General features: G+C 38.7%; 1 protein-coding gene across 1 annotated transcript in view; it reads left to right on the plus strand.

Annotated features, from left to right (window-relative positions):
* The window catches only part of LMTK2 (lemur tyrosine kinase 2), a 41,997-nt gene that overhangs the window by 14,572 nt on the left and 4,339 nt on the right, over positions 1 to 23,086 (plus strand). The window contains exons 2-13 of the mRNA XM_059861485.1: positions 35 to 159; positions 970 to 1,114; positions 2,886 to 2,959; positions 3,470 to 3,588; positions 4,312 to 4,399; positions 11,076 to 11,209; positions 14,310 to 14,394; positions 15,050 to 15,171; positions 16,699 to 16,848; positions 17,099 to 20,009; positions 21,574 to 21,709; positions 22,118 to 22,366. Coding sequence (XP_059717468.1) covers positions 35 to 159; positions 970 to 1,114; positions 2,886 to 2,959; positions 3,470 to 3,588; positions 4,312 to 4,399; positions 11,076 to 11,209; positions 14,310 to 14,394; positions 15,050 to 15,171; positions 16,699 to 16,848; positions 17,099 to 20,009; positions 21,574 to 21,709; positions 22,118 to 22,366 — 4,338 coding nt within the window. The remainder of the gene's footprint in view (positions 1 to 34; positions 160 to 969; positions 1,115 to 2,885; positions 2,960 to 3,469; positions 3,589 to 4,311; positions 4,400 to 11,075; positions 11,210 to 14,309; positions 14,395 to 15,049; positions 15,172 to 16,698; positions 16,849 to 17,098; positions 20,010 to 21,573; positions 21,710 to 22,117; positions 22,367 to 23,086) is intronic.

Here is a 23,086-nt window from a genome sequence, read left to right on the forward strand (position 1 = left end):
ATTTATATAATATTGCATGCATATTTCTTTCTAGGAGAAGGAGCTACAGCAGAAGTTCCTTCATCTTTTGTGATTCTGTCTCTGTGCACTCTGGTAGTCCTGGTCATTCTGCTGGCAAACTGTGTCTCCTGCTGTAAAGACCCTGAGATAGATTTCAAGGTAAGACCTGAAGCTATCAATGTGTGTACAGGTGATATTCTCAGCTGCATCCTGGTATCCAGAACATTTATTGATTGTGCTGATGTTCTGTAGTGTCACTATACATCCTCTCTCCTGAAACAGCCAGTAATTGTATTCCTACAGCCTGTGAGTCCTGATGCAGCTGTTTATTTTAACTAATTGCTCCCTGCTGCAGTAAGGATCTTTAATGCCTTTTCAAAATAATAACCAGCTATCAGAATTAGTAGTAAAAGTTGCACCTTTAAGACAATCTGCTGTGAAGAACTTTTTTGTTGTATTTGTGTTTTGTTTTTCCTTAGTCTGCAGGTAGGGTCTGTCAAATAAGAATACTGAAGATGCATATCCACTGTAGCAAAACTCTTGAGAAATTGTCATCAGAGAATTGTTACTTTTGGAACATCTGTAATCAGTGTTCCTAAAATTGAGTTTTGCTCTCATTTCTAAATGGAGAATATCTGGCCTCAGCAGTCCATGCTGTTTCGTTCAAAGCTAGGGCTAGCATTTAAAGTGAAAACAAAGCAAAGCAAAAAAACCAACAACACCAACAAGACCCAAATCACCAAACCCACAAAAACCCAACTAAACAAAACCCCCTTGATTATTAAAAGCAATGCTTTAATCTCTAAGACAGGAATTAATGGAAAGTATGGAATAGAACACTAAATATCTGTCACTATTCTTGGAAAAAAGCTAAGATTCCTTAGCAATGCTCCTTCAAACTGAAAGAAATGTATTAGTGCTTATTTAAAGGCAAGGATCAGCTTGTTTACTAAGACTTCTTTTGTTTAGGAATTTGAAGATAACTTTGATGATGAAATAGATTTTACACCTCCAGCAGAAGATACTCCATCTGTTCAATCTCCAGCAGAAGTGTTTACTCTTTCAGTTCCCAATATTGCTTTACCAACTCCCTCCCAGTTTCCATCTCGTACAGGTAAAATACTGGTTTTTAATGCAAAAACCAAAATAGGCATTTTCAGTGTCTAAAATGGAGTGTGGCTGTTTGTTTGACTTTACTGTAATAAATAACTTGTTGCAAATTTCCATAAACTGGCCAATATATTTTGTAGGGTAAAGGATAAAAGGGGAAATATTACTTCTAAGATGTTAACCTGTGGCAGGGTTAAGAGAGCTTGAGACCAAAACTGCCTTAAAAGCCCCTCTCTAGATTGCTGTCATTATATCTCTATATACCTAAAGGGTTTGAAATACCCTGGGACATTAGTGACTTCTGCTCTTTGGTGGTTTTCTTCATGGCTAAGTTGTCATTGGATTTTAGCTACCACCCTTAAATAGAAATAAGAGTGATTCCTTTACTTGACAGCAGTGCTGCTGCTCAGCTGCATCACTTCCTTGATGTCACTGTAGACTATTTGTGCAGTAAATGTGATCTTGGTAAGACAGAGCATTAGGTTTCATCTCCCTGTGTGGAAAGGGTTTTGGAATGTGTTCTTTAAAATACAATTTTGGTAAAAGGAAACTTAAGCATCTTATCAAATTATAAGAAGAGTTTAGCCTAAAGTTCTTACTCTCATATTGTGCTAGTTCACATAATTTTACAAACCACTTGGGTTGCTGGATACTGCTTGGGTTACATGTTCAGGGAAGCTTCTAGTAAAATTCCTGTACAAATTTCAAGAAACTCTTAGTGTGCCTTTAATACAAATGACACAGTTGTACAAATGACTCAGCTGTACAAATTTGGGAAAAATTATGAGAGAAAATTTTTGTCAGCTCTTCTGTGTAGCCATAATTGTTAAAATGAAGCTGTCACTATAAGTGTTTTGCCAGGAGGAAGGCAATGTGCCTGAGTACTTGGATAAAATGTGGTTGCACTGCTGTGGCCTCCACCGTGCTTAGGAGCACATGGACAGCGATTTATACAGCTCTGGCTCTTCCAGTACAACAATACTGCTCTAAATGTGGTTTATGGAGATAAATTGTGGGCTAGAGTTCTCAGACAAGAGAAGGTTTTGTTTAAATCAATTAGTGTTCCTCACCAATTGGGCAGCAGAGGGGTCAACACTGCTGAGTCTCTTCTGGTGAATGAGGTCTGCCATTGTTACTGCCCATCCTCTGCCAAGATCTGGGTTTTCTTTTCTGTCCTCTTCTCTGGGCTCCTATGTGAAATATTTTTAGTTGAAAAATGTCCTCCTTCCAGATGCTAGCTACAAATAGGGCAGTTGGGCTGAAGAATAAAGCAGGCAAACTTTCTCTTGAAATGGTAACTCTATATAACTGTAATTGTTAAGATGTACAAACAATGAGTTTTGTCTTGGCTTTTCTATTTTATTTACATAGAAGACTTTTGTAAGCAGGTTATTTTCTCTACCCAGATACAGGCTATAATATACTTTTATATTGGAAGCACCTTTTTTGCTTTCTTGCTGAGTGTGTTAACCATGTAAGTTCATGTTAAAAACATGTAAGTTCACATTTCATCAGGACAATTGCTGTGGGTTTGTTGGGGGTGTGCTCTGGTGTAGTTTAGAAGCTGGACCTGAGAAAAGTTTCACTTGAGAGCTGTTGTCACAACATTACCTTCCTATTTTATGTACATCTGACTAGGGTTTGGTGCTTGAGCTGAATGTGTGCACCCAGCTGGGTATAAATCCTGTAGAAGCTTGCATTGTTTCCTCAGCAGTTGCTGACTTTGGCCATCTGAGTGGTTTGAAATGTGTTATGTTTGTTTCATTGTGTGACAGATGGATCAAAGTCTCAAGTTGCACGTCAGAGTCTAAACTACATCCAGGAAATCGGAAATGGCTGGTTTGGAAAGGTGAGGAGTTATCTCTTCATATTGCACAGATTGAGGCTTATTCTCAGGTGACTAGGCCTCTGTATTTACTTTCAAATGCTGCTCAAGAAAGGGAAAAAAAAGCATTAAAAAATTTTAGTTGAAATTAGATATTTCCTTGCATGCATTTTTTTAGCTGTAATCACAGCACTAATCTGTGCTTTTGAAATTTACCTGTAGATTCTTACTAGACACTAGTTTGACATTTCACTTCCATGGATTTGATTTAATACACTCCTGTTTTTACCAATTTTTTTTTGGGGAAAAAAATTAAGTAAATAAGTGGTCTTCACTAGAAAATGTTTTCTGAAAGCTGACTTGTAGATCAGTTGTTGAGATTAAAGTATGTGTATTTAATTATCAAAGCTCTGTTTGTAATTGTAAAAAAGCCAGGAAATCTTTCCTGCAACATGTTTTTAGCTTTTGTTTTTCTTTTCTGGAAGATTACAAATGTTTGTTCCTCTCTGATTTAAGACACAATGTCTCTTTCAGGTTCTCCTTGGAGAGATCTACACAGGCACTAGTGTAGCAAGGGTAATAGTGAAGGAGTTAAAGGCAAGTGCAGGTCCCAAGGAGCAAGAACAATTCTTAAGGAATGGAGAACCTTATTAGTAAGTAATGTTTCACAGCTTCATTCTGCTGCAGATAAATTATGGCTATTGCTTTTGTCCAGTGTTAATTGTCTCTCCTTCCCTTTCCATGTAACTGTGATGTTTTTATTTAAAATGGGAAAACACTCAACCCAAAGTGAGCAAAAGTTGTGTTCACATAACTCAGTGTGCTTTACCTTGCCTGGATGTGCTGTAAAAGCTCGGTCAGTGAAGAGCTTTCTCTTCTTGGTGCTTTCTGACATCCTGGCTATATTTGCATTTAGGCTTAGGTTGTTGGCATTTGTCAGAAGAAGCTTCATGCCTTCTGCTGCATAGGCACAAGTGGTTTTGGAGCAATTTTGGAAAAGTAACTGATCTGGCTGGGAACTAACTTGGCTAAAAAAAGGTTTATCTTGTAGCCAGCTCTGTACCTTGGTGTAGTTCATGAGCTGCATGCTTTTATTTTTGGTATGAGGGGTTGTGGGAGGATGAGTGTGACTCTCATGTGGCAGTCCTGGCTTTTGTGGGATTGAGATCCTGTGAGTTTTGGCTGCTGTCAGTGATACAAAGGTACAAATACTTCAGCAATACAAAGGTACAAATGGAATCTGTGCCTTTGGTACTTGCACCTTCTGTTCCTGCCACCCCCCTCCCATGTAATGTTTTGAAACTTCTGGTAGGAATTTCAGTGTGTTGCATTCTACTGTGATCTTCCTGGCTTTAAGTGTATTTTTTTCCCTCCAGTATTCTTCAGCATCCAAATGTTCTCCAGTGTATTGGGCAATGTGTGGAAGCCATTCCTTATCTCCTAGTTTTTGAGTTCTGTGACTTGGTAAGTGCACTGATACGAGATGCTGCTGTTGTTTTTCCACTGGTGTAAGTTGTGTGTGGTATATTTACTGCCCTTTGCTCATGAAATTTTTCTTTTGCTTTCTTGTTTTTTTGATTAACCAGAATTTTGGAATGCTTTTGTTTATTTTTTTAGAGGAACCACAATTACAATTTTTTGTTTGTACTCTTTTCAGTTCATCATGTATGTTCTAAGTGCTTGTGGAGTGTTCTGAAGAGGCAAATAGCTGTTCTTTGATAATGGAGTTACCAGTCTCTCTGTCTGCCTTCAGCAAGGAGCTTGGAGGGCAGAGGGTGTCATAGCAGGGAGCTTTTTTTACACAGTGCACACACCAACATCACATCCAAAATATTTGCTGTCTGCAATCTTAATGTGCTTTTATTACCATTTATGTGAAAATGTTAATTTAGGAAAATGGAAGAATTTCTTCCCTTCTGCCTTCTCCTCTACCTCCAGAGTGCCCAAATTTTACCCATGCTGTGTTGCTTTGTGCTAAAATGCAATGGTGAGCTCACTTCTGGTATCAGTCCTGTGGATTCGAATAGCTGGAATTCTCAGTTTCAGTCTTCATTCTCTTCCTGATCCTTTCTCTTATGGTACTCTTCTTTTCCCTGCATTCTTATCCTTTTATTTCCTTTCTCATGCCCTTTTTACCCTCCAAGCAGCTGCCTTGTGCCTCTAGGGCACCAAAAGAAAAGCTAGGAACACACTGAAGGGTGTTCCCACTGCTTTCAGTGCCCATGGTCCCTGGAATGGGAGGGACAGCTCAAAGCCTTGCTCAGCCACTGCAGTCCTTGGAATGTTCCTGAATGTTGTGAGGAAGGGAGGGCATTTACAGAGCCTTTGAACTGTGCCCAGTGTGCAGAGCCACGAGAGACAAAAATTTGGATTCATGGGCTGGAAAGACTTGAATTGTTTTATTGTGGCATAACACATTACTAAAACCAAACAAACCCCAGGGTCCAAGTGGCTGTCTAAACATTGGCTCAATGGCTGCTTTTAAGGTTTGTTGTGTAGATGTCACCCAAAGCAGAGCTCCTTGGGAAATGTCAAGACAGAAATTATGTCAGAAGTGCACAGATGTTACTAAGGAATGAGCCTTTCAGAAGTGAGACAGATTACCTTTATAAATTTCAGCAAGATCTTTTTTACCAGTTGCACTACTGCAGAATTTTTCCCTTTAAACTCAGGTGTAAAAATCTGCTTCTAGTTGCCTCAGGCAATTTAAATTACTTAGCATGAACTTGAGGTTTTGGAGAAATATCAATTAATCTGTTACCTTAAATAACTGTGTTTTTCCATGCTGCTCTTTTGCTCAGATGTATTAGCTGTGGTAAATTAATGAGGCAGAAGTGCTGATAAAATCCTTCTTTTCCAAATGGAAGAAATGCCTGAACTTTTTAAGTGACTGATCAAAGTGAAATGTTCTGGTTTTGCTAGCAATTAAAAAATCTGTGCCTAAGGTTAACAGATAAGGTTTTTCAATGTAGAAATAGAATACTACTTACTGGTTTTTAAACCTGCTATTCAAATTGGAATTTCTTTAAAAGGATCCTGGAAAGTGAGTTGCATTTTATAGAGTCTATCAGATATACATCCAAATCAGATTTTGTTGCTGCCATGTTTTCAAATGGTTATGTAATTTAAACCAAATTAAAGTTGAAGATGGAGTAGCTTTTAAAGATTGCCCTACTTTAGGTATATAGGAAAAAATAATGTTCTTGTTTGATTCTTCATTTTTTATGCCAGAAGTTGTCATGATCCTGCAGAGTAATCTGGAAAGGATTTCATTTAAGGGGATAAAATAGATTTTCACTTTAACTGGGGGCAGTTAGCTTGACAGTTAAAGTGGTAGTTTTACAAATTTGAGTGTAGTTAGGTAATTTCTTTGGAATGGAAAATAAATGTCTGTGTTCATTATTCTATTCCAAGTGAACTAAAACTTGGTTTTAGAAAATCATATATTACAGTCAGTTAAACATAACTTTCATATTAAAGTCTGGCTCACTTAGAGAGTTCTTACTTGGTAGAGCTGAGTATCTCCTAGACATGATAGTGTTTGTTTCTTTGCACTCACAAATACCCAGGGGTGGGCAGAGAGGACAATGTTCCCTTTGCAGTTTGGTGCAGAGCCTGGGCCAAGTGAGCAGCTCAGTATCCCTGTCCATCTCTAATTCTTGTTGTGAGTCAGGGCCAGGAGTGGGAGGTGGCAATGTTGGAGTAAGTGCAGAGAAGAGACGGGGAGGAAGAAATGTGAGGGAAGCATGGTGGAATAGAAGATGTGGCTAAATAGGTTTTTTTAGTAAAAAGTTTTTTAGTGGAGTGTCAGGAAGCTTTTTATCACTGCAGTTGGAATGGTGATTATTTTGGTTTTTTAGACTTCTAGTAATTGATCTCAAAGCTCTGTATTTTTTCCCCTGAAATTGAGTGAATTGGGGTGCATGGAGATATTTCTAAAACACACTGGAGTGATTCTTCAGCAGAAAAAGCATAAGGGCAGGTGGAACTGAAGTGGTGGACTAAAGGTTGTGGTGACTGTTGTTCAAATGGGAAGGATGAAAAACGTGGTCCTGTTCAGCTGCCAGTAGTTTAATGCTGAGCTAAAGCTCTTTCCTTTATGTTATGGTGGTGTCTGTGTATATCCAGCAAAGTAAACTTGTTTTAATCCCTTGTGTGTTTAAGAATTCAGTAGTTCTGGAAAACATGGCAGGAAGATGAGCTGTATTAGATAGGAAGTTTCAATATCTTTGGGTGACAAGTTCTTTTGAGGCTCAAGTGGCAGTGTTGACCTTGTTTAGCAAATTTGACATACTAAGTAACAAAAAATGTGACTATTCTGCTGACCAGCTCAGTCTGGAGGGTACAGAGGTTGTTTTACTCACACTCCTTCCAACTCATAGCTTATCACAGTGTGTTCTCCTTTTGCTACTTCTCTTGCTTGGATTTGTAGCCTTTTGAGGGCCAGTTGACCTTGTCTTGGTGCTCAGGCAGCCCTGTTGGATTATCAGTTCCCAGGCTCCTTGGCATTGAAAGGTTTTGATCAGAGGCACTGGAAACTGTAGTGCAGAGACACCACAGCTGTCAGGGTGGCAATGCAGTGTGTCAGGCAGGCTGGTGTGCTTGTTTTCTTGGCCTGATACATTTCTGTTACACAAGATTCCTGGTTTCATGTGCAGGAACTGTTTTGGCTAGCATTTAGTCTATTTTGTAATGTAACCCAAGTTGCTCTGTATCCCTTGCTTTGCAGAGCTGGGAAAGAAACAAGAGAAGTCAGTTGCACATAAGTGATTTAAGCTGTTAAATTCTAGGCTTTGCCTGTGTTAAAATTATTTAGAAAATAGTAAATATAAAAAGAAATGCTCAAAAAGGTCTAACAGCCCCTTTCCCCCTATTAGTTGCCTTGTATGTTGGTGCAGTCTGCTATGAATAGTTAACTGTTCACTGTTAAACATTGCAGAATGATGCCAGGTTAAAAATAGTGGTAGCTGTCTTATTAACTTTAATATATTACTCAGCCCATGTGTGGCCAGCATTTTGTCAGCACAGCAAATCCTCTAATGGATTGACATAATTTATGAGTAAAAGGAGAGTTATTCAAATGTGGAAGTTGCATGTATATTGTGAGGCTGATTTGCCTATCAAATTCTTACAGAAATTCTTCAAGTCTTGAAATTCCCTGGGCAGATGAGATCAGCAGGATGCAGTATTTGCCTGGAATGCTCTATAGCTTACTTAGGGATGTTGCTGTTAGGGGAAGGTGTCTGCTTGGTTCTTTTTTTAATTACTGCCCCTTGAAAGCATGTTCTAATCAAAAAAGAATCTTTGCAATGTAAATGTCATAATCAAAGAATTCAGTGAATCTATTTAATGATCATGGTCAATATGGATATGAGCCAAAGAGCAGATTTATCAGTGGTGTGTGGTTTAACAATAAAGGGGGGGATTTGTCAGTTTATGACAATTTGGTAGAATGTCTTCAGTAGATGTAATTTGGTAGATGTTTCACATTTTTAAATCTCATCAGTTTTAAAACCATCAGTGCCTTCTGGTTAGAAAGTCACGTCAGCCATTTGGGAGTTCACATGAACCCAGTATGGAATTTGCACAAACAAAAAGCTGCCAAAGAGTGCTGACTGGAAGTGTGCCTCAGCTTCTGGCTGTTACAGAGAAAAGGTTTATTAAAACTTACAAAAATGGCTGAACAGAGAAGGATGGGAAGAAAGGCAAAATTTAGTTCTTCATGGAATCCCAGGAGAGGAGGGGAAAAGGCAGTGGCAGAGGAGGTTGGAGAGAAAGTAGAGCCTTCCTCAAGCATGATTATTGGGCTTTTTATATTTAGATGTCTCTGCAGTGAATTTTGCAGAACTGCATTTATTCAGATATATATATAACCTTTGATATTTACTGTGTTAAAAAGTCTGTCAATAAAGGGCCATTTTGTGGCTCTCAAAATAGTGCAGGCATAATGTTGCTGTTTTGCTACTGTCTGCTTTTAGGCAGGGAAGCATCATAGGATAATTCAGGCTAGCAAGGAGCTCAGGAGGTCTCCAGCCTTCCTCCTCAAAGCAATATCATCCTGAGGTCAGACTGGATTTCTCAAGACTTTGTCCAGCTGAATCTGGAAACATCCAGGGATGGAAACTGCCTGATCTTTCTGGGCAGCCTGCACTTCTGTTCATGTCCTCATGTCAAAAACTGTTTTCCTTACACTCAGTCTGAGCTGTCCATGTTTCAGCTCATGCCTGTTCTCTCTCATCCTCCATCCATGGAGGAGCCTGGCTTAGTCTTTAATAACTTGTACTGGCCAGTCATTATGCTGAAGTTTTTCTCTCTCATGATGAGTGAGCCTGGTTTCCTCAGCCTCTCCTCATGGGGAAATGCTCTGACCCCTGACTGTCCTGGTGGCTCTTTGCTGAACTTGCTCCAGTTTGTCTTGTTCTGGAGCAGCCAGTTCTGAGCACAGGATCTGTGTGATCTCACCAGAGGTGGTGAGACCTCCCCTGGGCCTGGGCCTGGTTTCTCAGCCCAGGAGCTGCTCCCAGCCTGCTGCCAGGGCACTCAGGGCTCACTGGAGCTGCCCACCAGGATGCCCAGGTCCCTTCCTGCAGAGCTGCTGCCCAGCTGCCACTGCTCACTTGGTGCTGTTGCAGGGGATTTTTCCTTCCCAGCTGTGAGAGTTTGCATTTGTCTTTCTGGAGTTTCATAAGATCTCTGTTGAAACATACTCCAGCTTCTCCAGGTTCTTCTGAAGAGCAGTTCAGCCCCAGAGTGTGGCCATTGGTTCACCCCAGTTTGGTACAAGCAATGTTGTTTTAAAGTAGTACCAAAAGTTCCTATTTTATATTTTTAACCTTGATTGTAGCCTTAATTAGACCAGAATGGGAACATACATCCAGTATGTTTCAAGGTGCTGGATTTAATAAAAGTTGGCTTTCCTACAAAAATATGTGCCTACATGAATAATTTACTCAGTAAGGGATGTCACACAGCACTGCTGTTGCTAATGCATTTAAAAATTAAAAAGTAATTCCTGGGTGCATTTCAGGCATCCTAGGAACTTAATCCACCTGGGACAAGCCCTAAGCAAGCAGTTGCTGTTTTAATGAATGACAATTTCAGAGTCTGACTTTCTTCAGGCTCTTGCTGCCACCTACAGTCAGCTCAGCTGGGAGTTCAGGGCTTGTATTCCTTGGGCTCTGCCGTTTGGAACCTGTGAGTTACAAACACTGTTCCTTTCCTGATTGTTTGGAACTCTGCTCTGGCAAGAGCTTCCTGGCCCAGGATCTGGGAGAACAATGGACACAGACAAAGCCCAGGATGTTATGCTGGTGAAACAAGTTGTGATATACGTTGTGCAGTCTCAATGCAGAAATGTCTTTAAAATATTAATTTGCTTACCTTTCAGAAAGTCTATATTTTAAATAACAAAAATACAGGACTGGTGCGTTGAACATCAAACTGTGAGAAAATGAACAACAGTGGCATGAGAAACTTGTTTTTTCCCTTGCTTGAATTCTCTTACTACATAAGTCTTCAATTTCCTGAATGTTTGGACAGTATTCAATTATTTTTCTCTATTTCAAAGCTTCTTTTTTTAGTAATTTATGGAGTGCTTCTGTGGGCTCATTAATTACATATCTATTGCTCAGCATTGCCTGGGTTCAATAAAACTGCTGCCATCATCAGAATTCTCTGACTGGAATGGGCTGTATTACCATGCTTTTTATATAGAAAGCTGGTGAGCTGGCAATGTCTGAAACTCTTCTCTAGTCCCTCCCTTCCAGCCCTTCACAAATTTCCAGACAGACAGCTTTGCTGATTTGGAGCACTTGAAAACTCATCTCATTTAAAAGCAGAGGCTCATCAAACTCTGTTTATTTTTAATGGAAGTTATTAATGCATGACAGGTTTTATGTGGCAGTCTGATTTAGGACGTTAATTACCAAATGATTAGATTAAAAACCCTTAAGGACAATACCAAATGCCTTAGATGACTTTTGTGAGATCCTTTATGGAGACTGGAAACTTGAGGAACTTTATTTTTTTGAGCATTAATGTGGTAAATAAGTAATGTGGTCAGTTGGATTTTTATTAAAAATAAATTTTTTGGATTCAGCCAACATATAAGGCTAATAAATATCTTCAACTTCTTTTACAGGGTGACCTGAAAACTTACATCTGCAATGAGCAGGAGCACATTAGGGGAGAGTCTCAGATAATGCTGCTGCAGAGAATGGCCTGTGAGATTGCTGCTGGCCTTGCTGTAATGCACAAACACAACTTTGTGCACAGGTAGGCTCCAGGGAAGTGCCAGTCACTCCAGATGCACTCTGAAACTCAGCTGGGGGTTTTCATTAAAATCCAGGGGTGTTGAAGACTGTGTTTGCACAAACATGTGAAATAGCCTGAGGCATGAAGGTGTGATGCTAATGAAGGTGTTGAGCTCCACCTGCCTGAAAGCTGATCAGCTGCTCTTTGGGTTTGCAGCCCATAGAACACCACCTGGTGCCAAGCCAGTCCACATGTAGTTGGTTGATTAATTCTTGACCAAGTCAAATTAAATTTGTTTATTGTGAAAGGAGGGATGTTAAAATTCAGTTACAGGTAATCGTATGGGCTGTGAATTTTTATTAGACTGCAGAAATTTAGAACTTCTTTGGTAATGTTACCTGTACTACTAAAAATGGGGAAAAAAAACCCCTTTCTAATGCAGTAAGGGGAAAGCTGAGTTTAGAAGGAAAATCTGACTAAAAGGGGTATTCTCTCACTGATGTTGTTTGTGGAACCTTTAAATCTTCACTAAAGGAGGTAGTCAGATTTCAAAGTAATCATGCTAGGAGAAGAATCTTGTTCCCATCAGGGGAAATGCTAGATTAATTTTTAATTAATATAATTATTTTTAATTAAAGTTAATGTACTGAATACTGAAAGAATGGCAGTAACTGCAAAAGGCTGGGAAAATTCATTCGTGAAACAAGTTGCCCAAAAAATACAAATTTTTTTTTTTCTTTAAATGTTAAAGTATTAAGGAACTGGAAGTTCTTAACCTCTAAGATGACTAAAATATCAAAGAGTACTTGTTCTCCAAATTGGCTTTCATGGTGAAACCTTGGGTGCCACAAGACCGTTTAGTTTGTCAGTCTCTCCTCTGCTGTAGAGCCAGCACTTGCATCACCCTTTCAGCAAGTCAGGAGCTTATTAATGCACATCTTGCTGCCTAGGGAAGGCAGAGATCTTGTGTTCAGGGAGAAATGAACTCTCAAACTTAAGTCTTAAAAGGTGCAGGTTTAAAACAGCAGCAAAACCCTGAAAAAGCCCCAAAGCCTGGACTCAGCTGGTGGCTGATGAACAGAACTCTTTTTTTAACCTATTTAACAATTTCAAATGACTTGAAGGTAATACCAGTTGTACCTGTCTAACAGAGGGATGAGTTTCTTGTCTTGCAGCAGCATGGCTCTGTAGGTATTCAATTCAACAGTACATTTTTAGTGAAATACAGGTAAACTTGGTAAATAATTAATCTGTGGATCTGCAAGATTCTCATTGTAATGTTTACTTCTAGCAACACTATCCTGATGCTGTCAGAGTAAGTGGTAAAGCTCCAGCATCAGTGATTTTGTTGTTAGTGGTAAATTCAAGCAGCCAACAATTTTTCTCTTCCAGGATATTTATTTAAATAGTATAAAACAATTTGGCAAGCTCTGGGACATACTTGAAGGTTATAGATGTGTTTCTGACCTGTGTAGTTCAATGACTCTGGAAAGGAAAACATCATCATCTGTCTTTGTAGCAGACAAGCTGTGGCTTTCAGACCAGTTGTACTTCAGAGACTTTTTTTAAGCCAACAGAAGAAAGGTAGAGTTCTTCCAGAGCACTTAATTGCCTAGTCCCCTCTCTGAAACTGAAAAGTGAAATATTTGAGCAATTAGTCTGCTGAGCTCTTTGCTGTCGCAGCCACAGTTCCAGCTTCATTAAACTTGCATAAATTTCTGAGTTTGCATGATGGGTTTCTTAAAACGGCCTCTTTGTATTGTTACAGCAGCAGTGCTGGTTCATGGGTTTTTGTGGTCTGGTTTATGGTAGAAACTGGAAGCAAATTCTGTATCTATTCAAGAGCTTTGTGATTTGGTTATTGGAGGACTTCTGTGAAATACATTATTTTTTCTGTTGGTCTTTTTCAAAGACTGTCTGTAGTTCTGGCTCATGTGTAATGTATGGGTTTGTTACTTAAGGAACTTAACTGTAGATGTAAGATATTACTGGTTGCTCAGTATGATATTGTAATTATTATTTAATCTGAATTGCTGATAGATTTTGCTTATGACAGTTAAAATAAAGCCATGCAGTGATAGGTGTGAAGAGGGGTGACATCACTGTAGCATGTGAACAGCCCAGGTAATCTCCAGGAGAGGATTGTGAGCAGAATGAAATAACTGCATGGAAATGCTGTGTGGAGTTTGAATGCTTAAGAGTGTACAACACTGCTCTAGAGAAGTGACTGCAGCTTGACCTTTTTTATGCAGGACAGCATAATAGTCCAGGGTTTTTGTATGAAAGCTTTAAATGTGATTGCCTTGTCACTGTGTTTAGTGTTCTTTGGATTCCAGAATGCAGAGTCTGCTTGGCTCTGTGGCTCTAAACTGATTCTCCTTTGAAGCAGTGGGAGTGCCCAAGGGAAATGACAGCCTTTTGGCCATAAAAGAAATCTTGTCCAATACATCCTCTCTAAGGAGAAGCCCTATCAGTGTTTGTTTTTTCTGGAAGTGATGAGTGTTTGTATAGAGCTGTAGTGGCCACAGTATTCCAGTGAGATATGGAATCAATTGTTGGCATGTGTAGGTTCTAAAACTTAATAAAAATGTAGAGCAACAAAAAAACTATCTTAAAGTTTGGTTTAGGTCACAGTTGTACTTTAGAAATTACTTTCCTCAGTTCCTGTGCTTGGGTTTGCACTGCACATGAGTTGGTTTTTCAGAGTGCAGGGACTGGTTTAATTTGCTCAGAGGAGGATCAGGAAGGGAGCTGCAGGAGCTCCAGGAGCACACCTTGCTTGCACCCAGCTTGCCTCAGCCTTCAGCAGGTTTTAGGTCTGTGGGATCAGGCTATAGCTCATGCACAGGGGATTGCTGAATTGTATCTGGAGTGGATGCTGAGTCCTTAGCACCATTTTGTGTTACTGATCTGCTCCTGTTACTTGCAACTGTAACCTGTAACTCTGCCTAAGTCCTTGACTTTTAGATTCTAAGTTTCTAAAAAATCGTTTTCTTGGTTTTTCATTTGATACTTCAAAGTGTGACCTGACTGTTCTAAGAATTGAAACTTCTGTTAACCATTTGAATTTGCATTGAAGACCTCCTGGTTTGTCTCACTGTTTGTTTGTTTGCATTTGCAGTGATTTGGCCTTACGGAACTGCTTCCTTACATCCGATTTAAATGTCAAAGTAGGAGATTATGGTATAGGATTCAGTAGGTATAAGGTGAGTTAATCTTGTCATGGACCACTTTTTTTAAAGGATTCAGGGGTCAAGGTTACAGCAAGCATGCTTGAAAGTTGTGAACTGATACTAGACTGTCCTTTATTTGAATTATGAACTTTCAAAGTATTACTGGCAAATAACTGTAGTGAGTTCATGTACCAGAATAGGTACCTTCCTCGAGATCAGTAGAGTTTTTGCTTCTGGAATCTTCTGCTAAATCTACCCTTTTTTGGTCCTATTTACAGTGGTCTTACAAACAAATACAAACAAACAAATTTTAATGTATTTTAAGGAAACATTTGAAAGAAAAGTTAATGTTAAAGTTAATATTTCTTAATGAAAATATTCAAAATATTAAAGTATATCAATGAAGTGAAAAATTAAGGACATTATTTAAAACATTTTGTAAGTACCAAACCTTAAACAAGAAATTGGCATTTGATTTTCTGCTATGCAGTGACCAGTGAATGACTTTCCTCCATAGCATTATTCTCTGCTACATGGGGAAAACAGGATTATTTTTTTAATTATATTTTTTTACATAGGCATCACAGAAAAACATATTAAGGAAAGGACTTTCACTGTCTGGAAGTTGATCCAATGCATGTTCAGCCTTTTAATGTTTTGTTTTTCTTCATTTTGATCAATAATTTAGGAAGATTATATTGAGACAGATGAGAAGAAACTTGTTCCTCTACGATGGACTGCACCTGAGTTAGTAACGAGTTTTCAAGACAGACTGTTATCAGCAGAGCAAAATAAATACAGTAACATATGGTATGTAGAAGGCTTTAAGAAATTTCAATGAAAGATCTGTGGACATATTTTCAAATGTTGCATGAAGGAGTAAATAATATTTAAATTAGCCTGATGCATCAGGTGTACAGTAGGCTAATCACTGTAAACCTGAAACTATATCCTGCTTTGGAAAGATGCTTAGAAATCTATTGAGAGAAAGTTGGAGCAAGCAAAAATGTTTAGCAGAATAATAGGTGTTTATATTAATAAACATAAATATTTTATACTAATTAATAAACATTAATTTATAACAATATTTATTCTTTAATTAATTAATAAACATTTTATATTAATAAAAATACCTTCAGATGTTTATAAAGAAATGGTAAATGATTTTTCCAAGAATAAGTAGCTCTGAGTGACATAAAAATATGATCCCACTAGAGCCTGATGAAGTTCAATTGGTAGAACAGGGGCATTTTAATTAAAATGCTGTGTTCTTGCTGCAGCATTTGAGAGCAGCAATTAACAGATGGTTTCTGCTGCCAAAGAGCTGATAGACAATGGCTGGTGAACTCTTGAGGATGGGCATTTTTGAAGTAGCCAAGTTCCACTTCAGTTCTCAAGCCCCAGGAAATTTGGATAATGGAAATTGTGAATTAGGCTAACATTTCTGAAAATATTGTAGTCAATTCCTGCTTTATATTTGAGGAATATTAAATAGTAAACTAGGGTTTGTTTGGTGTTTTAAAAGTAGGGTTGCAGAAAGTAAATGGGGTGTATAGAAGTTATGTAAAACTAATTTGCTTCCATCCTCCAAGGAGGCTTCCTCAGCTCATACTGTTCATCTGGACTGCAAGCAGACAGGGCCTTAAGGTTTCCAACTTGTATTTCAGTGCCTCTTATGCAGAGCTGCTTTGAACAGGTTTGAACTAGATCATTCCAGACACCCAATCTAAGTTATTCTACATGCAGAGTCAGTTACTTTGCATTTTGAGCCCAGAAAGATTCCCCAAAGATTAGCATTGACTGTACTCAGTGAAAATGTGATTAGTGTTGGATAGAGTACAGGTGCAGCACTGAGCAGAGGCAGCTTTTGACCACTGCAGCTTGACAATAAAGAATTCTATGAACTCTGGAAGAAAGATGAGTTTTCTAGCAGTTTGACCTAAAACTGCAATTTCTCATGAAAGCCTTTTCTCTTCTATTGGACTAACTTTAAGGTTTTTTAATCTCATTTCTACACACCATCGTAAAAAAAGATAACACTATTTTTTATTTTTAAAATGTTAAAAAGATAGTATTTTATTATATGAGGGAGTTTTCCAAGATCAAATAATTTGAGACCTTCTATGTTTTGTTGTTTTCATTGTTGTTGCCTTCAAGCAACTTTATTCTTCAGGCTTTTAGCATTCTGTCAAGATGAATTAAGTTCTGAAGTTATTCTAGAGACAGTGGGGAGTAATATTTATTTCTTCTTTCCAGTTATGCTTTGCATATCCTTTCTGAGAAAAGCCACTCTAAAATAGTTCTGAGAGTGCCCAGTCCTGTGCTGCTCTTTTGCAGGTCGCTGGGTGTGACGTTGTGGGAGCTGTTTGAGAATGGTGCTCGCCCTTACTCAGACTTCTCTGACAGGGAGGTCCTAACCCACGTCATCAAGGAGAAGCAGGTTAAACCCTTCAAGCCACGTCTGGAGCAGCCATACTCTGATAGATGGTAAATTTTAAGTGTTCCTATATATTCTTAAAGCTGCTGAAGAAGTTTCTGAAATGACTCAGTTCTCTTAAACACATTGAAATTGCTACCTGGAAACTCTGCAAACGAACCCCAGGTAAAGGGGATAAAGGGACTTGCTGGAGATGGAAGTTCTGCCAGTGATACTGGTACTCTGAGGTGTGTTAGATATCTGAATTCTATAAATTCCTTTTCGGTGTGAAACCTATTGAAAATGTTTTCATTTGTGTAGGTATGAAGTTCTGCAGTTCTGTTGGCTGCCTCCAGAAAAGAGACCGACGGCAGAAGAAGTGCACAGACTTTTAACTTACCTCCGCATGCAAAGCCAAAGGGACTCAGAGATTGATTTTGAACAGCAGTGGAATGCTCTGAAACCAAACACCTCAAATAGAGAAGCAAGTAATTCTGCATTCCCAATCTTGGATCACTTCACAGGAGATAGACTTGGCCACGAGCTGGAGGAGGTTCTGACTGTAACTGAAACAAGCCATGGTCTGAGCTTTGAATACATCTGGGAGGCAGCTAAACACGATCACTTTGATGAATGTGGTCATGTGAATCCTGATGAAGCCATGAACTACACAAGTATTTTCTATCCAGTGGAGGTTTTTGAGAGGTCACTTTCAGAGCAAGGACCGGGAGCACAGGATGGAAGTGGTCAAGAGGCATCACTTGCTGTCCCTGGGGTGTTACCTGTGTTTGATGCACACAAACTTTCTGTTGGAAATGACTACTATATCCAGTTAGAGGAAAAAGGAAGTGGCTGCAGCATGAATTTTGATAACCAATCAGTTGTATTAACCACGGAAGTTGATCATCAAGAAGCTGTACAAGAAAAAAGTTCTCATTTCATGGTTCTCAGGGATCTTGATGTTGAAGAATCTAGTACTGATGGGGACTTCTTCCACTACAATACAGATCCTAAAGAGGAATTTTTGACTGCTGCCAATAGTCCAGAAAGTCCTTTCCAGAGTATATTTAATGACATTGATAGAGCAGAAGAATTGACAAATAGAAAAATGCTTGGGTTTGCTGAAACAAATGATTCTCCTAAAGACTTTAAACCAGCTGTTTTGAACTCAAACACAGATGCTGGAAAGGCAGTAGGTTGTTCTGAGAAGAAGCATTCTAATCATGCTTCTGAAAATGAAACTGTTTCCTTATGTGAAAATATCTCTAACCAGTCAGAGCAGGTAACTTTAGAAGAACTTTCTGATAACTTCTTATTTCTTCAAGAGAAAAACTTATTAACAGGGTTATTGCCTAAAAAAACCAGCAGTGATTTTGGGCAGTACTCAGATGATGTTCTAAAAAGTATATTAGAAACCTCAAAAAGAAACTCTCTAGAGCCTGAGCCTGTGCTGGCTGAAAATGCACAGGTCTTTTCTTTAATACACGAAAGTCTTAAAACAGTGAAAGATGAAAATTTTAACCCAGTGACAATGAGTAAAGATCCCAGTTCCCAGTCTCAGACTCCTGGAGAAATGCAGGCATCCTCTAGTCCACCCACAGCACATAATTCATCTGATAGCTGTGCAAATCTTCCTATTTTGAAGGATGAGGGGAAATTTCTAAATGCAGAAGTGAATGAAGTCATGTCCTGTAACACCGATGTTCTCTGTCAAGAAGAGCTGTCTTATAATGCCAAAAATAATAATGTTGGAGACAGTCCATATTCCAGTGTTGCTGTTGAAACAGATAAGTGTGATGCACAGATGAAACAGGGAATGCTTTTCAAGTCTGATGAAACAACTTTTAACAAAGAAAAATGTAGTGATCAGGAAGATAGGAAAAGAAATGTGCCAGATAGTTCTCCCATATTTAAAAAAAATGAATGCTTATTGGAGGAAATACAAGAAACATCAAATCATTTTGAGAACTGTAAGGATGTTCCAGAAGAGGTGACCTCAATTTCTGTTGCTGCTTCAGATTGTACCAGTCAGGATAGCCTTTTGGAAGACAGCCCATCTCCTATACAAACTGTAGAACAAGCCTTAGAGACACCTGATTCATTGGATTCTTTAGATGTAAATGAGGTTTTAGAATCTTTACAGGCTCAAAGTCCTCAGAAACTTTTGCCACCAGATAAACCTGCTGACAGTGGCTATGAAACAGAAAACCTGGAATCTCCAGAATGGACTTCCCATGTCCCTGTTGAGGACACTTCCAATGTGGAAACTGCTCTGTGTGTGAATGAGAACAGTGGTAGTGCTTTGCCTTCTAATCCAGTCATCATTGTGTCAGAAGCAGCAGCTTGTTTGGATGCAGTGAACAGCAATTTTGAAATAACCCCAGTGGTTTTTTTGAGTGGAAATCAAAACTCTTATAGAGACTCAGCCTATTTCTCTGATAATGATTCTGAGCCAGATAAAAAACCAGAAGAGTCTGTAACTCTGTCCAGAGAGACTGTGTGTGTTGTTTCCTCCAACAGAGGAGAGAATCACACTGAGGAGGTTTGTGGTTTTGAAGAGAGACAGCAAACGTGTGATGTGAGGAATTACCAGGATGATGATAATCAAAACTCGAAACTGGAACTAAACCACAATTTAGAGATCCAAGAGATGGATGAAAGGATGCAGGGGTGTCCTGATGAGTGGGCTGAGGCAACTCTGACTTCCCTGGAAATAGTGATGGAAGGTAACCTGAGGGATGAAATAAAACTATCTGAGACTTCCCATAAAAGTGTCTCTTGTGTTGGCACTAACACTTCAGAGCTCCTTTCACACAGAGACTTAAAGCCTGTGCACAACATGGCTTTAGATCTGAGTAACAGTGAGAAGTCCTTCTATCACATGGAAGGACAAAAGCTGAAAGAGCCAGATATTGAAGGCAAATACCTCGGCAAACTCAGCGTGTCTGGAATGCTCGATTTAGAAGACGGCGATGATGCAGATGAGGAAGATGAAAACAGTGATTCTGAGGATGACATGAGGACTTTTCATATGCATAGTCTGAGTTCTGACAGTGAAGATGAAACTGTTCATCAAGTACCTGAGATAGTTACTGAAAAAGATGATGGAAAACATTTGAGAAGCCTGTTGAAACTTCCAAAACCTCTTAATGAAAGGCAGCCTGAACTTTGGAAAGATGAGAAAAAGGCTGTAACGTTCTTTGATGATGTGACAGTCTATTTGTTTGATCAGGTATCCTTCTTTTTAATTACTAAGTAAAATTTATGTTGGCTTGCCTTTTTTTTTTTTTTTTTTTTTTTTTTTTTGGTTTAAACAAGGAGCAATTGAATAAATTGCTTAATATTTGGGAAAACCTTGTAACAAAAGCACCTTTCTTGTTTTGGCAGGGTTACAACTTATTCATGATGTGGGTTATTTTTTCTTTATATATTAAGGCTATGTAAGAATTTATGTATGTAAAAGAATAATATTTATATATAAAGAAAAAAGAACTTTGTGACTTGGCTAGGTACAGTTTAGTGCTGCTGGTAGAATAGCTGCACTAATCTGAAGTGAAGGAGGATTTTGCTTTGGTTTCCAAATCATGAGTCTCCTTTGCTGTTGGACCCTTGACTGCATGTGCCGAATGAAACATGGGTTTAGTGATGTTTTTCTGATGTTTATAAGATGTATTTAATTTGAATATGTGAGACAGCATTGCTATGGACAAGATTTAATTATTTGATTTTGACAGAATATTGCTGCAACTTTATAGAAACAGCTTACCTGTTTAATGAGTTTGAAGTCTTTAAGATGCTTTCTAAAAGAAAGGAAGAAAGCAAAAAAGCCAATAATTAAACAAAAACAACCCCAAAACTCAAACTGAAGCCTAACTCTGAATCTTATGTTAGCTAGCACTAAGGTAAGTTTATCTAAGATCATAATCAAAGATGAGAACAGTATTTAGATGGTTATGCTAATTTTTATTAATCCTGTGGGATTCATGTGCAGTGACACAGTGATCTGCTTATAAAATTCAAGGTTACTTTTGTTTCCCTATCAGCTTTATAAATTTTTAACTTCTGTAACTGGATACAGAGGGGATTGTATTTTAGCATTATGGCAACTAAACTAGTCCAGTGAGTTTAAAAGAACAGTCACATTGTCAAGCTTTGGAAATGTTGCTTATGATGACGCACCTAAATATTATAGCTAACTGTGTTTTAGAATAGAAAACATAGGTGATTTATTTGTGTTTAGACAGCCTGTAGAATAGTAATCCTTTTGTCAGAGGGGAAGGAAAAAATCAGCTGTGTTTAAACTGCTCTTAGTTGTTGAACTCTTTACTTTTTATTACAATAGGTGATAAAATGTTGGCTGCTTCCAATACCGGCTGTACAAAGTCTGGCTCTTTATCCTGAACATGACTAGGGGATTAAAAAAAATAAAATGTTGGGATAAGGCTTTATTAAAGAGGAAAAAAACCCCTACCCATGTTAAACTGATATAGGAACTGTTTTCAGTTGGAAGGTATTTGTTCCTACTAATATGAACCCATTTTATATAGTAAATAATATTTAAATAGTCGTTTCCTGTGTGCATTTTAGCATCGATTTCATGCAGCTTTCTTTAGAAGTACTTGCATGTGCTAATCTGTAACTCAAAGTCTTGTTGTCCCGTTGTAACAGTTTACAGACCTTTTAATTCCACATTTGACTTGATGGCAGGATGGGGGAGTGTATTTGTGGGTGCTGGCATCTGAAGGCATGGAGACATTGTGTGTAAAAAGAGTTAAGAGTGACTTTGTTTGCCTTAGGAAACACCAACGAAGGAGCTGGGAAGCCGTGGGATAGACGTGAACGGGGAAGGTGCTGGCAGCTCTCCTGTTCCATCTTCCAGCCCTGGTTACTTAAACAGATTTGCAAATTCAGAAAGCTCAACAGATGAAGAAGGTACATGAATATATTTATACACAGCAGGGCCTGAGGCTGTTTGATGCAGAGCCTTTTATGAGAAGTCATTAAGCCATATGTGATCTGTAAATTCACTGGGCCATGCTGGCATCAATTTTGCATCCTAAGCACACACTGCAGCTGGGCTCAGATTCCCTTGTTCCTGAGGAGCAAAGCTGGGATGTGATACTGGTTGTTTATATATTGATGTGTCCAGGGTTGCCTGAGAGGCAGCCAAACTGAGGGACAAATCTTTGGGACTTCCTGGGCTAGAACCCTGCCCAGGGATACAGGTTTTGTTTGGGGTTAATGCAATCTTCCAGTCTCCTTGTACAACTCTGGGTGACCTTACATGACATTACTGTAATGCTCCTTTTTCTTATTTTTTTTTTTCTTTCCTTCCCCAAGGTGGGGGTTTTGAGTGGGATGATGACTTCTCTTCTCCAGAGCCATCCTTTATATCCAAGGCAGCTAACAGTCTCATTGGTTCCAAACCACCCCTTCAGCCATCAAAGTACTTCTCTCCACCTCCACCATCCCGGACTCTTGATCAGAACTGGTCACATTCATCCCCTTATTCCAGATTCTCCATCTCTCCTGCAAACATGGCAAGCTTTTCTCTTACACATCTTACAGATTCAGATATAGAGCAAGGAGGTAAGTGATTTAGTCATAATAATAACTTTAAAGATACAAATTAAAATCATTATGTAAAGATAAAGGAACAGATACAGCAAGTCTTGTTATGTTTAAATACCAAATGTAGAAGTACATTTTTAACACCATGAAAGTTTGTCTGGTCTTGTGTTTCAGTTAAGACAGTTTTCCATGGAGATTGAGATTATTTGCATCCAAGTTGGTACAAAATAGTGGTAGAACAGCCTGTGGAACATTTACAGGACAAGCTCTCAGTTTTTGTGTTAAAAACCCGAGTGCTGTATTTGGATAAATGAACCCTCTGCAATCCTGCAGCACTGCTGTTGCACCTGCCACACTATGGCAGTTATTAATTCTGGTTATTGCACTGTCTGAAGTCACAATTGTGTTTTCATTGCACAGGATGAGGATGCCAGGAACATAATTGTTTCTGCTATTATTGTGTAAGCTTATTTTACAGTTTAGTTTTCTTTTCATATTGCTTTTTAGACATTGCATTCTTGACATTCTCTCGAGAACTGCAGCATGTTTTCTAGAGCTGTGAATAGGATAGCTTTTGTTAGGAGAGCCAAACAATCCATTCAGAGCAATATTGAGCACTAGCAGTGTTTATTAGCAAGCCTTCTTGTCAGTAACCAAAAACTTTTTTAACCTTTGTGTTTTTGAGGGTTAAGAGAAGCAAAAATAAGCACACTTGAATTGGTCTGGCATATTATTAAT

Source organism: Haemorhous mexicanus, chromosome 17, assembly GCF_027477595.1.
Source record: "Haemorhous mexicanus isolate bHaeMex1 chromosome 17, bHaeMex1.pri, whole genome shotgun sequence".
In the NCBI taxonomy this organism is placed as follows: domain Eukaryota; kingdom Metazoa; phylum Chordata; class Aves; order Passeriformes; family Fringillidae; genus Haemorhous; species Haemorhous mexicanus.